General features: G+C 41.7%; 1 protein-coding gene across 18 annotated transcripts in view; it reads left to right on the top strand.

The window, feature by feature from the left end:
• The window catches only part of NRXN3 (neurexin 3), a 925,309-nt gene that overhangs the window by 193,760 nt on the left and 715,550 nt on the right, over positions 1–15,999 (top strand). For all 18 annotated transcript variants that reach the window (XR_001412019.1, XR_001412018.1, XR_001412017.1 and 15 more), the window contains exon 5: positions 14,247–14,548. Coding sequence is in view for 14 of the 18 variants with exons in the window: in XM_014941879.1 (XP_014797365.1) it covers positions 14,247–14,548 (302 nt within the window). In the remaining 4 variants the exon portion in view is untranslated. The remainder of the gene's footprint in view (positions 1–14,246; positions 14,549–15,999) is intronic.

Here is a 15,999-nt window from a genome sequence, read left to right as displayed (position 1 = left end):
AGAAATTTATGAAAACAAGTGAGCTGATAACTATTTTAAGAGATATACAGTATATACTAAGCATGAATTTTTATTGCATTGAAATAAATGCATATTTTATATATATATCAAAACATCACATGGAAATAGCCAAGAAACAATTACAATAATGATATAACTTTCTCAGTTGAATATGAAATATGTCCACCATAATGAAATATTTATTTTCAAAATTAGCTGCAATACTTTTGCCAAAGTACCCTTTCTGTTCATCAGCATCTTTACCAGATAGAGATGCTAAACTGAATCGTTTATTGCACTGCTGTTGAGCTTCCTACTCTCTCTGACCTCGGATAAACTTCTTAACCCACTCCTATTTCTCAGTTTTGTGTGGATTGCCTGTAAAATTTTCAAAAGCATGCTTTGTTTTCCATAAGGGCCTAGATGAATTAGATGCTCTGGCCAAGGAGTGTCTGTGGAGCTTCCGGCAAACTGTTATTCTGCGTCATCTAGCTCCTATTCTGTACCTATAGGGAGTTATAGGCCCTTTTAGAGCCTCTGTTATTGCAATGCAATAATAATAAAAACCCAAAACACTTGGTAGTAGTAGGCTGTGCTGTCTTTTGCACATACAGGGAGACTACTGCACAAAGATTGATGTCTACTTTCTCAAATTATCGTGTGAATTCTGTGTGCCTAGGATTTGCTCCGGAAATTTGACATATGTTGCTCTTGATCTTCAAACATGTTGGAGACATGGAGCTATTGCAGAAAATCGTGTTGGTGAAGAAAGATTTCAGAAAATGCAATGTGTTTGGTAGCCCAAGTCTCACACTGAGCTGGCAGCAGAGCTGAGAACATGTAGGTTTTTTCTCAGCTGTCCCTGGGCAGGAAAGCCCTTGGACAGTTGATGAGATCATCCACATCATGTTTAGTTTGTGCCTCCCAAGAGAAGCAGTCTCCCGCTTACTTGGAAGCAGAGCTGCACTCTTTGTGGGATGACCCTTCTTGTCATTGTTAGAAGAGACTATTTGACAGGTTTTATTATTTTTGGGGCTCCTAACTCTGGTGTATGCAGTTAAGTTCTTTTAATGAATGTATTTATCTATGAGCTAGTCCCACAATAGCAGAGGTATAGGATGGCAGGGTGATACTTGTCTTCACCTTTTCTGCTCTGCGTATTTTTGTTTTCTATTAGGAACTTTGCTCCTTCTATCAGCTTTGCATATATTTACACAGACTTGTATTTATTTGTGCATGGGCTTAATGTCATTATATACCTCCCGAGTGTTCCCTGTCCTCTCTGCTTTCCTTTCTTGTTTTACATGGGCCTTGTTTTTGCACACAGCTTTGCTACGGCCAAGCTGTAAAGAAGATAATAAAGTGTGTGCATGGCAAAATAAGGTGGAATCAAACCATCGTATAGCTGCCCTCTGTCATTTTTTATGTGCATCATTCTCTCCCTTCTGTCTGTAGTGCTGTCTGTAATGGTCTAGAGTTGTCCCTTCCTTCAGCTTTATGTTTTCAGCATTGTGTTAATTGTTTGTGGTGTATGGGTTTTTCAGCAGCGTGCGGTGGGAAAGGTCAGCTGTCAGAAACAGGCCTGTCCTCAACTGATAAGGCATTCGAGAGATTGGATTTGACTCATTAAGCACCTTCCCCGTAGACATGGAGTCTGCTCTGCCGCAGAAAAAAAAAAACAAAACCTAAAGCAGGAAGGGGAGAAGCCCAGGATGAAGTGGGCGCATGCGCCAGAAACACTGCCCTGCCCTCCCTCTCGCCCCCGCGCAGTGCCGGAGCTCCCAACGCCTCCACCACGCTGCATCCCACATCCGTGGGTGTCTGTGCTTACACCCGGAGACTCTGGGCATTCCCTCTTGGATTTGCACCTGGTCAAGACACACATTAATTTTCTCCACGTGTAAATTCTCCCACATTTTACGTGTTTGCGTGCACAGCCCCCCCAAGCTGGTTTTGTATGTTTCTCACTCGCTTGTGAATCTCTTCACACTAATGCCTGCTTCCTTTCGTGCTGTAACAAAGGGCATGTCTCCTCTTTATATGTACGTTATCATGTTTGTTCAGATCCACTTTATCTGCCTTTCCACAGAAATATGCTGTGCAACTGTACTGCCTATACCTGCAAATGCCCTGGTAAACACACGCAAACTTGCTGTTATATAGACATAGCAGAAGCCTAGCTTGTAGCATACAAATGCACACATTTTTGCCCCTAAATAATTGCTGGCCAAAACCGCTCTGCCAGCTTGTAACAGTCCCTTGCCTATGGCTTTGTTTTGAGAAGAATCATTGTGCCTCAAATTGGGTTTGGATACTGCTACTTGCATAAATGCTCGTAATGATGTCTCACAACGAGCATAAATGCAGGGCAGCGGTAGTGTTTGGCAGTGTGTTTTGATACCCTGGCAGTGCTGGGGTTCCACACGTAGACACCTTCCAATAACACTGAAGCTGTGAGGAGCTGAGGTTACTGCAGTCTCGTGCACTGCTCTGCCCCACTCGGCATCTCTCTGCCTCCTCACTATTGCTTTTCACCTTCCTTCGCATCTCCCTTTTCCCGTGGGCATGGCTGTCAGTACCGCTCGCTGGTATCGAAAAGGACAATTCTGTGGATCATTATTGTGCTATTACAGTGATTAGCGTTAACTATTTTTCTACTCGCACTTCACACTGGAAGGATGCCCAAAGGACTCCCCGCTCAACAGCAAGTGGGACGCCTGCCGGAAGGCTGCTGTTAACACAAGTGCCTGTGCATGCACAAACACACTCGCACGCCTCTTAACAGTGCTGCCTCTCTGCTCCTGCCCTCCCAGCCCCTTTCTTTGAGAGCTTCCAGCGGTTTTCTAAAATAGTGCCCTTCAATGGAAGCAGGAATTTCTCCTCCCGCTGGGCTCCTTAGGTGTGCTTTTGTTCCAAATGCACTTTTCAACTTTCTTTCTGTCAGTATTGGTGTAAATCTCTTTTGTTCACTCCTGCAGTCAGTCTTGGAGGGCTCCCACCAACAGTCCCCATGTTTTTTTCCAAGCATGACCAATCCTATTGTACACGTAAGGAAGACTGTGACAGCTACCTAACACTGTGGCTTTTTACTAAGGTCAGAAAGTGTGGGGAAGACCTTGTCCTCAGTATGCTAAGGAACAAAAATATCACAAGTGCATTCTATTTGATGAACTGGATGTAAGTGCTCTTGAATCCACACCCACTAATAAACAGGTCTGAATAGGATCAGGGTTAGTATTTGGTGTTTGACTTCTGGTTTTTAATAGACTGGAAGAGTAAGGGGAGAGTGAAACTGGGGATTGCAACTGGGACACAGATTGCTGCTGAAGAATAGTAAATCTCTTTTAGGTGGGGAATAGAATGCTGCTTGTCGGCATGCAGGTTGGTTCATTTTTTTTAAAAAGCATGGTCTGTATGAAACGGGAGCACTTCTGTTCAACAGAGTATGTACGATCAAAAGCTGGTAAATGAAGAGCTTCGCTGTACACGTGTATGCTCCTACCCTGCTCTCCTGCCGTGTGTGTTCTACACAGAAGGGCAGAGTAGCCGGGTAACAAGGCAGCAGTAGAGATACTTCTGTGAGAGCAGGGCTGCTAAATAGATTAAATCTGGAATTTTATGTTCACGGTGCTGCAGTGTTCTCTGTCTGGCCAGTTTGCACTTTGCTGAATGTTCAGTCTGTAAGGAAACATTTCTGCTGGGTCTGACTGGCATCCTTATGTTTTAGAATGATGCACCAGGAAAATAAGTAAACTAGAAGAAATGCAGAGCAAAATAAAAACATAAGAAAGAGTAAATACAGCAGCAACAGGAATTGTCCTCGCTCATGCTCAGCAGTGAGGAATCTAGAGGAGTTCTTACCGTGATATCAGCACATCATCATGATATCTGAGCTCTTGACAAAATTAGTAGAAACACCTGGCTTTTCCTGCACCTTCTGAAGCTGGGAGTGAGAGTAACAAAATTGTTCAGAGAAATGAAAATAAAAAAGTATACTTTGTTCATCCAAAACAAATTGTGAATTTATACGAATATATCAAATTGTTTCAGTCAAATTGTTTTTTAAAATTGATTTATTCAGCATCATTCATTTCAAAATAAACATGTTTCATGCTTTTAGTTTAAAACGGAGCTCTAGTTTTTTAAGAAATGTATTTTTAAGGAAGTGTAAAACAAAATTGTTAAATTTCATTTTGGGTTAAGAAAGACATTGTCACAGGATTGGTTTGGGCTTTTTTTTTTTGTTTCTTTGGCCAGTTGATCAGAACATAAATAAAAAAGCCCAGCTCTAAGTACATAGTGCCACAGTCAGACTGATGCTTGGAATTGATTGTGCCTTTGCCAATGTCAGTTGTTTGGGACAGTTGTTTGTACTTAGCAACCAATGCAAACAGGTGGAGAGAAGGATGCTCAGGACACTCTGTACGCTGCGCATACACAGGATTGGCATGTGGCTTCTCCTCACAGACCTGAAATGTTTCTTGTTTTGCAGAAAAGCTTTATTAAACTCAGAGTGTTCTTTTCCCATAGGTCTCAAGGACTTAACCTATATTTTTGTTATCTTTGTAGTACAGATGGAGGCAGCTGAGGTTAATTAAGTGCCTCAGGTTGCACAGTAAATCAGTGGATAAAATGCTCAGTTTCTGACTTCTACACCTGTAGTTTGTCATTTAGATCAATTTTGGTAAGCAATTTAAAAAATGATGTTACCAAGCCATATGCTATAATCTTTTGTAGGCATATGTCATCTTATTTATTCATTTGCAATATTGTAGTACTAATACTTTTGTCATCAAAGCATTTTAGCTAAAAGATTTTATGAATGCATTTTTCAGCTATTTTTTGTGGTATTGGAGAAAATAATGCTGGTGTGTGATTTTTGTAGTAAATGGTTCAGACTCTTCTTCAGAGCCTTCTGTTTCTTTCCTGCTTCCCTTCAGAAAAAGACAGAAAAGATGGTTTAGAGAGTCAGTGGGGAACCTGTGGATCATACTTATTGATTAATCTAGGTTTAAATAATCTCTGTCTATGCTGAACATGTGGACTAACTGGGAGATTTTCTGTGATACATCTTACATTTTTTTCCCTCAGAAGAGATTTTTTGAAAGGACAGTCATATACTGTTGAGTGAAGAACAATCTTCCAAGGTTGAGAAGCAAAATAGCTTTTCATTTGTGTGCATTTTCATTTGTTTAGATGGTGTGAACTTCAAGTGTATCTTTAATAGGTGCATGCTCCAGAAATTTTATTAGAAGCAGTCATGCTTCTAACAGACAATTAGCTCTATCACTGATTGTGAAAGTGATACACGGAAACTGCTTTATACCTTTTCCATTAGACAGTACATGTCAACAGCATCAGGAGCCTATGGGGATATTCCTCCTTGCTTTGGGTTAAAGATTCAGGCACTGTCATGTCTTTTCTCTCACTTTCCTCTCAGTCTTCGCTGTGCAGTGGCCCAAATTCATCATGAGAACTTAGTCATTCTGCAGGGCTGGTTCTGGACCTCTTAGGCATGGTTTGTTGTCCAGGGTAAGAGCCTTCTCTGTGTTGGAGCCAGCCCAAAGAGCATTGTCCAAGGACGCAGGCAGCAGCAAGCGGAGGTGGGCCCTGCGGCTCTGGAGTTCTCGTGCAGTATCTTTAGAGAAAGCAGCGCTTCCTCCTGTTTTCATTAAGTGCTTTGGAGCTCAGGGAAATAATAGATTAGTCAGGTTTGACAAAAAGATGAACACTCATTGTGTTGCTGAGTCTCCTTAATCTCTTCTGGGCTTAAATTTGAGGACCTTTTAACAAGCATTTTCATTTAGACTCAAAGGGTAATGTGTAAAGCAGCAGATAAGGGAGGAGAAGGCATGATTCATGCTAGGCACTTGGCGGTTCTCTGGTGTAACATCATGCTTTCTTTGCTCTTACTGGTGAGATGAAAGAGCTGTTTGGGTAAGATCAGAGCTGCTATGCTACGTACAAAATTTGAGTTTGGCACTGACCATTGAGTGCATCTCACCATTGCTTTGGGCTCCTAAGCTAATGCTGTTCTTTGCATCTCTTAAACATGATGAGATGTCCTCCACTGAGTCTTACCTACACAGTTTCTGATGTTGTTACTGTGATTCTTTTTCTCTGCTTCCAAGTTACAAATTTTGTAGATACAAAAAGTGAGAATGAGGGGCCTGAGGAAACAATAAATGACACTATTTCTGGAAAATCTAGCATTACCCAGAATGGTTTAAAACTAGTAAGCAATTGTGAAACTACTTTTTTTACTACTACTCTCCTCCAGCTCAGCACTTAATCTTCTCCATTATAACCTCTTTCTTTGATTTTTACTTTTTTTTTCCTTCTAAAAACTTATTCCCATAATTTCCTTGAAGTTAGAAGTAATATTCTTTTTATAAGGTTTTATCAATGCAATCAGTTCAGTCATCTCATTATGACATTAAGATGACTTAGATGTTCTTACTTTACAGATGTGGAGTATAAATGCAGTATATGATACGACTGTCAAAGCTTCCACATGTCAGTATCACTGTTGGTGATGCTTAGAAGATGCTTAATGCAAAGAAGAATGTTTTGCATGCTATTTCTTCTGAGCCTAAATAAATATATAAGCTCTGTAAGACTTTTCAAACAAATATTTGAGTGATGATTAGGGGCCTAGAACATCTCTCTTATGAGGAAAGGGCTGAGGGACTTTGGTCTTTTTAGTATAGAGAAGACTGAGGGGGGATCTTATCAAAGCCTACAGATACTTAAAGGGTGGGCGTCAAGAGTTTTCAGTGAACAGGACAAGAGGAAATGGGCACAAACTTGAACTTAAGAAGTTCCATCTAAACATGAGGAGGAACTTCTTTACTTTGAGGGTGACAGAGCACTGGAACAGGCTGCTCAGAGAGGTGGTGGAGTCTCTGTCTCTGGAGACATCAAAACCCACCTGGACGTGTTTCTGTGCAGCCTGTCCTAGGTGAACCTGCTTTGGCAGGGGGGTCGGACTAGATGGCCTCCAGAGGTCACTTCCAACCCCATATCATTCTGTGATTCTGTAATGTTTGCTTTTGACTACTGAGGGCACAAAAGTGTGTATGTGAGGGAGAGAGCATGGGACCTTATGAGAGGGTTTGATTAGTGGTGTCACTGATTCAATGAGGTGGTGTGAAGACTGATCAGACTAGAAAAAAACAGATCTATTTGGATGTAGTATTTTTCCTGACCAAAGGCTGGAAAGGAGGAATGCAACAAAAGGATTTGGACAACTTAATGGAGGATGCAGTAATCTGCTGTTTAGCTATTACTGGAGTCTGTCACCATCCCTTTAAAATAACAGCCTGATTGTTACAACCACCCAGCTTTGTTTTAATAACATGAATCTGGGTGAGCTGCTGTGACTGCTTCCGAGGGCTTTCATTAGGGTTTCAGCATTCAGTCACTGGGCAACTCTTTTGGAGGGTGATGGAGATAGTTCACCTTTTTTGTCCTTCAGAGGTGTTGGCTGACTTATCTTCTGTGACATTTGATGTGCAGTTTCTCCTCCCCTAACCTCTAAGGGAACATCAAACACACATGGAAGTGACTTGGAACATAAATTGTTCATCATTCTATAATGTTGTTGAGGATCATAGCTATTATAGGTGACCCCCAGGACAACCCTTCTGGCCAGAACTGAATTACCTCCTGGTAGAGTTCATGGGGGTTGGCCTAGGCTGTGGTTCTGCCCCATCCTTTGGGAGGTGATGCCTTGATCTCTCACAGCTCATCATCCAGAACAGCTTCTAAGTCTATTTTCCCCTTAGTTCACGTGGTTCATACATAGAATTTATTCTTTCTAGACTTAATTATGAATTGGGTCAAAAGATTTCCTACAGTTCAGTTAGAATTTTAAAACTTTAGATCTATCGTTTATGGTGTAAGACTTAGTATAGAAAGGAGGCAGAGATATATAGGCACTGGCATGAAGGCATTTAGTCATGTCCATACCTAGCTGTACAGTAACAAAGCAGGAATACCTAATTTCAGCAGTACAGGAAGGCTGCAGCAAAATTTCTTCCCAGAAACACGGAGTTCAGTTGTGGTTGCTAGCATCGGGATGTTAGCCGGTCAGCCCACCAGAAATAAATTTGATTGTTTCCTTGTCATGCTGCTGAAAGCACAGCTGATGCCCAGGTGCATCAGTTTATGGCCACTGAGTACCACGTATTACTGTAATTCTCTACTGATGCCACTGGCATGTCCTCAGGTGAGGAGGGCCCATTATTCAAGCAGCACGACTAATGCCAGCAGTGGGACCTTCTGGCTTTTACCTCCTTGCACTTAGGCCTTCTGCATTCGCTGTATGTTATAACACTATGTTATATGCTTATTGTACTAACTTAATTATCTATCCACAATACCTTTCGAGCACATTGATAGTTTTCCTTCTGTGTTCTGGATTCATGGTGTCAGGTTGGGTGTTGGGTTTTTTTGGTTGTTTTTTCCTCCTGCCATGGTGGATGATAGTCCTTTAATTTAATAGCAGTTCTGAGGTCAGTGGTCAACTTTAGAAGCAGTTTTTTCCTTAAGACAAGTTCCATACCTGTAGGATTTTCTGAAGTTATAGAGAACAGTTAAATGGTAGGGAGAAAAGATTTCTGTACGTACTATTTTCCTTGTTGACCTCTTTGACAAAAGGTCAAGGGAGTACCTGGCTGTTTTACTGCCTCCATCATTAATGCAAACGGCTTTGGCAGAGAAGCCTGACACTTGACAGTGTTAGACCATTCCTAGATTATCAGACAGCACCAGCTCTTCTGTGCAAAGCACAGCAAATCACTCAGATAAGGTAAATCCCATGAAACACTGGAGTGGCTATTAATTCTGAAGCGGTGCAGAGAATTTGTTTTTCTCACTGACAGAAGACATGCTCCAATGTTGGCTGTAAACCAAACCCCAGCGAGATAGGGATTGCCTCAGAGTACACGTGTAATGCAGTGGATTTTGACAGAAGGTGAGAGGGTGAGCAGCTGGTTTTTGTTTTGAAGAGAGCTACTTGAAGTTTTCTTCAGTAGACTTGAGAAAAGTCACTGTCCATTTAATATTTTTCTAAATATTTCCTAATTGTGTCTGAGGACAGAAATCCTGTTACGGGAGATGCTGCTTTTGTTGAGTATTATATTTCATGTCCTTGAGCAGAAGCAGTGCTTCTAGGATTTGCTGGTTTTAGCTTCACAGTCATGAAGTATTTATTTTCAGGCAGCATCCAAAAATTTGGAGGCTCCTCAGCTCCCCACTCTTCACTGAGGTGACTTCTTGGAGACCGGAGAAAAATAGGAGCTTGGTTTCCCTCCGCACGTGTATGAGAACCTGTGGAATGAGCCCAGGGTGGGGAGCTCAGAGCTCATGAACTTAAATGCTTCCTCTACTATTGATTTTCTTGGTGGCCATGAGTAAATCCATTAAAATGTCTGTGCATTGGTCTCATACGTAAATCAAAATGCCAAGGTTTCTCTACCACCTAGTGATGCTGTGAATTCTGAATATTTGATTCCTCCTTTGTAGAAAGAGTTTTGACAGGAACACATAGCAACAGCTTTTCACATAAAAACTGAAGTTAAAATTACCATCTGGCTCTCCTGAGAAGGCAGTACAGCCACACACAACATGGAAAGATCCCCAGTCTTTACCTCTCCTGGGAAACTGAGACTCAGCAAGCTCTGGGGTTTCTGCAGGGGACGAGAAGATCCAGGAGCTTGGCCTAGGTAGTTGTTGGCCGTGCTTTTTGTTTCTGTTTTTGGTGTCAGCGTGCAGTATGTACTGACAGTTGATTTGGGGATTTGAACAGGTGTAGATCAGAGACTTGCAAAATTTGCTTTGCAGGGGGGTGGTGATGGTAACTGCTTAATGTCCTAGCTGTGCCTGTTAGTCATTAGTCAGAAAAGGATAACCTTTTCCCACTTCTTAAGTAATGGGTGACACCATTCATTCCAGGAAAAGGTCTGTGGTGATCAATTTGAGGATCCTGAGGTTTGCTTCTACTCATTATTTCTGTGAGGCTTTGAATATGTCAAGGGTTTAAGTCTGAATGGGGAGTTTTGTACAGGTCTTGGATCTCTGTGAATCACAGCTGTTGCAGAGAATTTAGTTATGTGAATGCGTTAGAAAATAAATAATGCATTTAGATTACTATTAATGAGTGAAATAGAAGATTTAATTGCTTATATGTGCTAACCTGCTTTCAGATTCTGATTTTTGTAAATCTGTCTAGTATTAAATGCGTTAAAAATTAAGTCTTGTAAATCATGTATAAATCAAGAGTTTGCAAACATCTTCTACATGCTGTTTTAAGTAACTGTTATTTTATGCAGTTGCATTTTCACACTTGAACAGCTAGATCATCAATTCAAGTTAATATCACTTACTATATACAGGGTTTCACATCCCCCTAAACCAAGGGTTTGATCTGTTCCTCCATCTAACATAAACCACGTATTCCTGTTGACTTGGAGTTGGGGCTTAAGTTTAGCTGTTCGAGGTTAGCTATGTTGTGACACAGAGGCTCCTTGGTACACTGCCACTGTTTAGAGAATGTGGAAATATATATCACAGTGCAATTTGTGGAGCCTTCAGAAATGTACAGCATGAGGGTCATGAGCTAAGATATAACAAGCGCTTCACTGCTATCTGGTCTTCCAGATGTCACCAGACTGTGCCTGAAAGCATAAGGGAATATGGTGAGACCTGCAGCCTACTCAGGTTTTTTCTTTTCATACATTCTGGAAAAAATCTGTATCCCTTTTCCCTCTCCATGCTTTTTGGTAATTCTCATGTGTTTTGTGGTCATATCCATCAATTATGTCAGAATGTCCTAGCAGGCAGAACAGGAAAGGCTGTGCTTGGTAAAAAGCCTTTCATGCGTCCTGACACAGGCTACTGTGTTGTAGCTCGGGTGAATTCACAGTCAAGCTTTTCGGTAATTGGAACCTAATTTGTGCACTAAAGCCTTTGATGAGACTGGTAAACCAGTCACCCACGTGGCCACTGGTAAACTGGTTAGGAATTAGTGGTTTTAGAGACTACAGTTCTAGAGAGTATGTTGACCTTGGGAGTTATGCTTATCAGATATAGAGTGGGCAGACATGAATTTGGATGGGCCAGTGAACCCCGGAGACATTTTAGTGTGTGGTGCTTTGCAAGTTGAATGTCTGTCCAGCGCAGCCACAGCAGGAATTAAAAATTAAATCACCCTAAGGACACATGAAACAGAGATAGGTAGCAGTCTCCCAAGAACGGTACAAAGATGGATCAGAATCCCATCGGTGAGCAGGGTCAGCAGCAGATGACTGGAAGAAACAGGCAGATGACGTAGTTGCAGGCGGGGGTGGGTTGATAGCACCTTATATTACAACCAGTGGTACAAGTAAGAGTAATATCTCTCTGAATTTTCTCTGCTCCATTTTGACGAGTCTGCAGTGGTTGCCTTAAATTACCATTTAGATTTCTAATCTACTCTTTGCCTTCTCCTTGGCACTGAGTAGACCAGTGAGATTTCATCTAAGTGGCTGAGAAAGTGTAAATGAGCCCTATTAATATGTCTTGTACTGAGTGAAAAATCAACCCCCCGCGCCCCCCTTCCCGAAGACGTGGAATGTGTATTCAGTGCTTCACACACCTACGGCTGGGGGAAAAAGGCTCAGTCATAATGATCCTGTTTGACTCCTGCCCTCGGACACCGGCTATTTGATGGGAATTACCTGCAGGTACATAGAGCATGTGTCCCACTTGATTGTAACATGTTGCCTTCTGATGGATCAGGAGTGACTAGGCAGGGGAATTATCATCGTGGAGAGGGCTGTTAAGCGCTCAGCTCTGACTTCCAGAACCGCAATCAATATCAGCTCTCTGTGCTCAGGCTGGTTGAGCACTGACACAAGCATATGCACTCCTTGGTGGTAGTTAAACGTATTCAGAATAGAATCACAGAACCAAGTAATTTGGAAGGGACCTCCAGAGGCTGGGTAGTCCAACCACTAGCTCAGAGCAGGTCCACTTAGAGCAGGCAGCTCAGGACTGTGCACAATAAAGTGTTTAGTATTTCAAAGGACAGAGATTTCACAGTCTCTCTGGGCCCTTCCTAGTGTTTGATCATCCTCAAGATGAAACTTTTTTTTTTTTTTATAGAATGAGAATTTCTTGTATTCCAGCTGTGTCTGTTGCCTATCATCCTTCTTCTGCAGACCTCTGAGAAGAATTTTGCCCCCTGTTCTCTGTGCTCTCCCATTAAGTCATTGTAGAGAGCAGCAAGATTTCCCTTGATGCAGAACAAGCCCAGCTCTCTCAGGCTCTCCATACATATCACCTATTCCAGCACCTTCAGTGTTGTGGTAGCTCTCTGATGGACTCACCTCAGTGTGTTGAAGCCATTATTACACAGGGGAGCTCAACGCTGGACAAGGGTGCTCCTGATGCGATCTCACCAAGTGTCCATCAGGGGAAGAATTGCTTTCCTCAGCCTGCTGGCTGCACTTCTGCTAATACAGCCCAGGATGTGGCTGGCCTTTGCTGAAAGGGCTGGCACGGCTGACTTGTGCTCAGCTTGTCTGCTAGGACCCTCAGGTCTTCTTCTGTAAAGCTGCTTTGAGCCAGTTGGCTCAATTTGTCTTATTGTTCACTCGCAGGGGTATATAGACACATGGTTCACATACAGAAGTACAAACACACATTACTGCTGCTTTCAAAGTCCCCAGATTTTTTTTTAATGAGTTCATTCTGTGATGCCTTCAATGAAGACTGCAAAATTCTCTGCTTAAAGCGGAGCTATCACTTGAGGATGATATATGTTCATGTTGCAACACTGTCCTGTTTTGTCACCACTATTTCATGATGTGAGGGCATAGATTTTACCACGTAGTTATTTTTCAAGAACAGTTATGACAACAAGTATTTTCCTCTCAGTTTTATACTAATAAATTCTGGCTAATCTGTATTAGGATTACTAAATGAATTAGGATTACTAAATGAAGCAGAAAAATGCCATTAAGGTCAATGGCAATAGCACCAGCACTTGTCTTATGCAGCAGATAGTAAGCGGTGATAGTTTGACTGCTTGTACCATCTAGTTATTCATGCTCAGACTCGCTTTCACAGCTGGGATTCAGAAAGGTGCTGCAATACGGAGTGGGGGGATCTGTATAGACTCCATTGTACCTACCATTTTCCCCTAGACGGCACCAGTAGGAACAGGCTACAGAGAGCCCTTCTGCTAGCTTTACCATTGCTGTCTTGTATTTCTTCTGCTGGGCAAAATGGGGGTACCCAGCTGGCTCGAGTCACGTGGGAGCAATTGGGCAGCAGAGCTGGCTCTGAGTGACTGTGCAAGCCCAGGTACTGGGAAGCAAACTTCCAGCTCACGGAAAAGATTTTTCTGGTATTCAGATGCTGCCTCCAGCTGCTGTGAAATTAGTTCAGAGGTTTTTCTTACTGTACCTAAGAGATTTTTTTTTTCTTAATGAGGAAATACTTCATATTATGTGCTGTGAATAGTTACCCCCATGCTATTTTTTTTGCTGTATGTAAAAGATGCTTATCTAGTACAGATTTTCTGGATAAATTGATCAAAAAGGTTACGTTCTGAGACATGTTCACCAGCAACATCATTATTTATGGCTCTAGACAAAATGTTTTATGTGGACTTCCCTCATGCTCTTACAGAAGAAAACCACAGGATACTTCACGTGGCTCTCTTGTCTGCTTGGTCTCTCGTTCAGTTGAAAGAAAGAGGCAGCTCTGTCAGGATTATATTCTGATGCCTTAGATTGCCTGGCAGATGGGTTGAGATAAACTCAGATGACGTTAGCAATGAAGCTAAATACTAATCTTTGGGAAATGTTGGTTTATTTTGGAACAATGCGTATATGATGGTCACATTGTGAACAGTAGCGTTTCCTAACATTATCCACAAAGTATGTGAAGTGTCTCATAGCAGTGTCTTTAAATGTACCTTTTCTAGACTCCACTGCATACTTTTGAACGGTCCCTATGGTGACAGTGCTGCAGTGAAACTGAAAACACAGCGCTGAAATTCTTCGGTACCGAGGACCCTGTCGTTAATTCTCTTGAGGGCTATATCTCAAGAGGAGGTGTGCAGCCATTAGCACGCCACGATATGGAGTTGTACAGGGCATTAACGGTGCTGTGGGATTGCTTAGACATTTCATGACAGCTGTAAATCTCTTCTTGGCCGCCTGCTGAATAGTTCTTTTGTTTCCCTTTTCTTCCAGCGCGAGATGAGAACATGGCCACTTTCCGTGGTTCCGAATACCTTTGCTATGACCTGTCGCAAAACCCCATCCAGAGCAGCAGCGATGAGATCACTCTCTCCTTCAAGACATGGCAACGCAACGGGCTCATTCTGCACACCGGCAAGTCGGCGGATTACGTCAACCTGGCCCTGAAAGACGGTGCGGTCTCACTGGTCATTAACCTGGGGTCTGGGGCCTTCGAGGCCATTGTGGAGCCAGTCAATGGCAAGTTCAATGACAACGCGTGGCACGACGTTAAGGTGACACGCAACCTGCGGCAGGTAATGGTGAAGGGGAGAAAATGCTGGGGAAAATTTTGTTCTGTTTTATTGGGAGCAGCAGATGGGAGAGAGTCATGGAGAAATGGGGATGCTCAGTGGAATCGCTAGAGTTTCTCCACCTTTTCTGGATCTTGGTATCTAAAGGACAGTGAAAAAACATTAGTTGATGGGAATTTATCCCTGTTGCGGTATCTTCATTTCCACTTTATTAATTTTCTGGTTTTTCCAGTTTGATTTAATAATAAAAACTTGTGACATAGCTTTACTTTCATCTCCCTCTTCCTTTTCTCTTTTTCTGTTCTCCCTTTTTTATTTTATTATTTCCTTAATTATGATTCAATCTTATCAGTAATATTCTTGTTGCATTTAATTACTGTGGGAACAGAGCCTTTTTCCAACAGCCAATGCTCTACACCTCTCTCCTTTTTCTTTCAGTTTTGTTAATTGGTTTAACCATTGCCATGATGTCGTAATTCTAATTCTAAAAGTCTTTTGTTTTTCCTTTCCTTTTTCTTTTCTTTTGTGTGTGCATGAGTGTGCAGGTGTGCAGGCTGGTGGGTACATGTGTAATTATTTTAACTTTATAGCTTGGGAATTAATTGGCTGGAATCTTTCTGAGTCTTCTTGAATCTCTGTTCTTCTTTTCTTCTTTTTGATTTTTTTCCCGTTTCTTTCTATAATGAGATTCTACTTTATTTCTTGTGTCTCTGTCTATGAGACTCTTCTGTTGGCTGTGAGGACTGGAAAAGTGGAAGGATCAAAAAAGACAAGCAAACCCAGATCAATGCAGCATCCCACAGTTCCACTTTGGAAAAGTTTTTCTGTTTTTACCACTGTAACTTTGCACATCTGCATGCTGCTTTTCTAAGCAGACAACTTTATCAGGTGACGTATTTGGTAGTAGCTAGTCTTAAAATCCTGAAGTCTTCCTCATGAAACATAATTTCAGACATAAATAGATAAGATAAAATTAAATAACCTTGCTCTGAAAGCTGGTGAATATATCAAGTCACTAAGGCCCATCCACTGCATGATAAATGAGGTTTACACTGTGAATAGGAGCTTTTTTGTATCTTGCTGATTAGTAGAGGCAGCAGAAATACAATCTAAACTAAGATTTTAAAATCAATTTGTGAAAACAATATGATTTGTTTATTTTCTCATTAATGTGAATATTAATACAACTCTTAGTAGTTTTATTTAGGTTTTGCTGAGAAAACACCTTTTGTGGTAACATTTTACAGTAGCTAAGATTAAATGTGTCTGTGATTATAGAATAATCAGTGCCAGCACCTCAGAAACAGTCTCTGCTAGTAGATGTCAGTAGATAATGTAGTTGTGGGGTTTTCACATCTTTCTTTTAAACATTTAGGTTTGGAGCTGAAGATACACCTTATGTGTTCTGGTTTTCTAACTGTAAAATACCCATTTTTCAGAGAGGCTATGAACCT

The sequence above is a fragment of the Calidris pugnax genome, unplaced genomic scaffold, assembly GCF_001431845.1.
Source record: "Calidris pugnax isolate Ruff unplaced genomic scaffold, ASM143184v1 scaffold56, whole genome shotgun sequence".
Classification (NCBI taxonomy): domain Eukaryota; kingdom Metazoa; phylum Chordata; class Aves; order Charadriiformes; family Scolopacidae; genus Calidris; species Calidris pugnax.
Note: the sequence above shows the minus strand (reverse complement) of the source record. Positions and strands in the feature narration are given on the sequence as shown.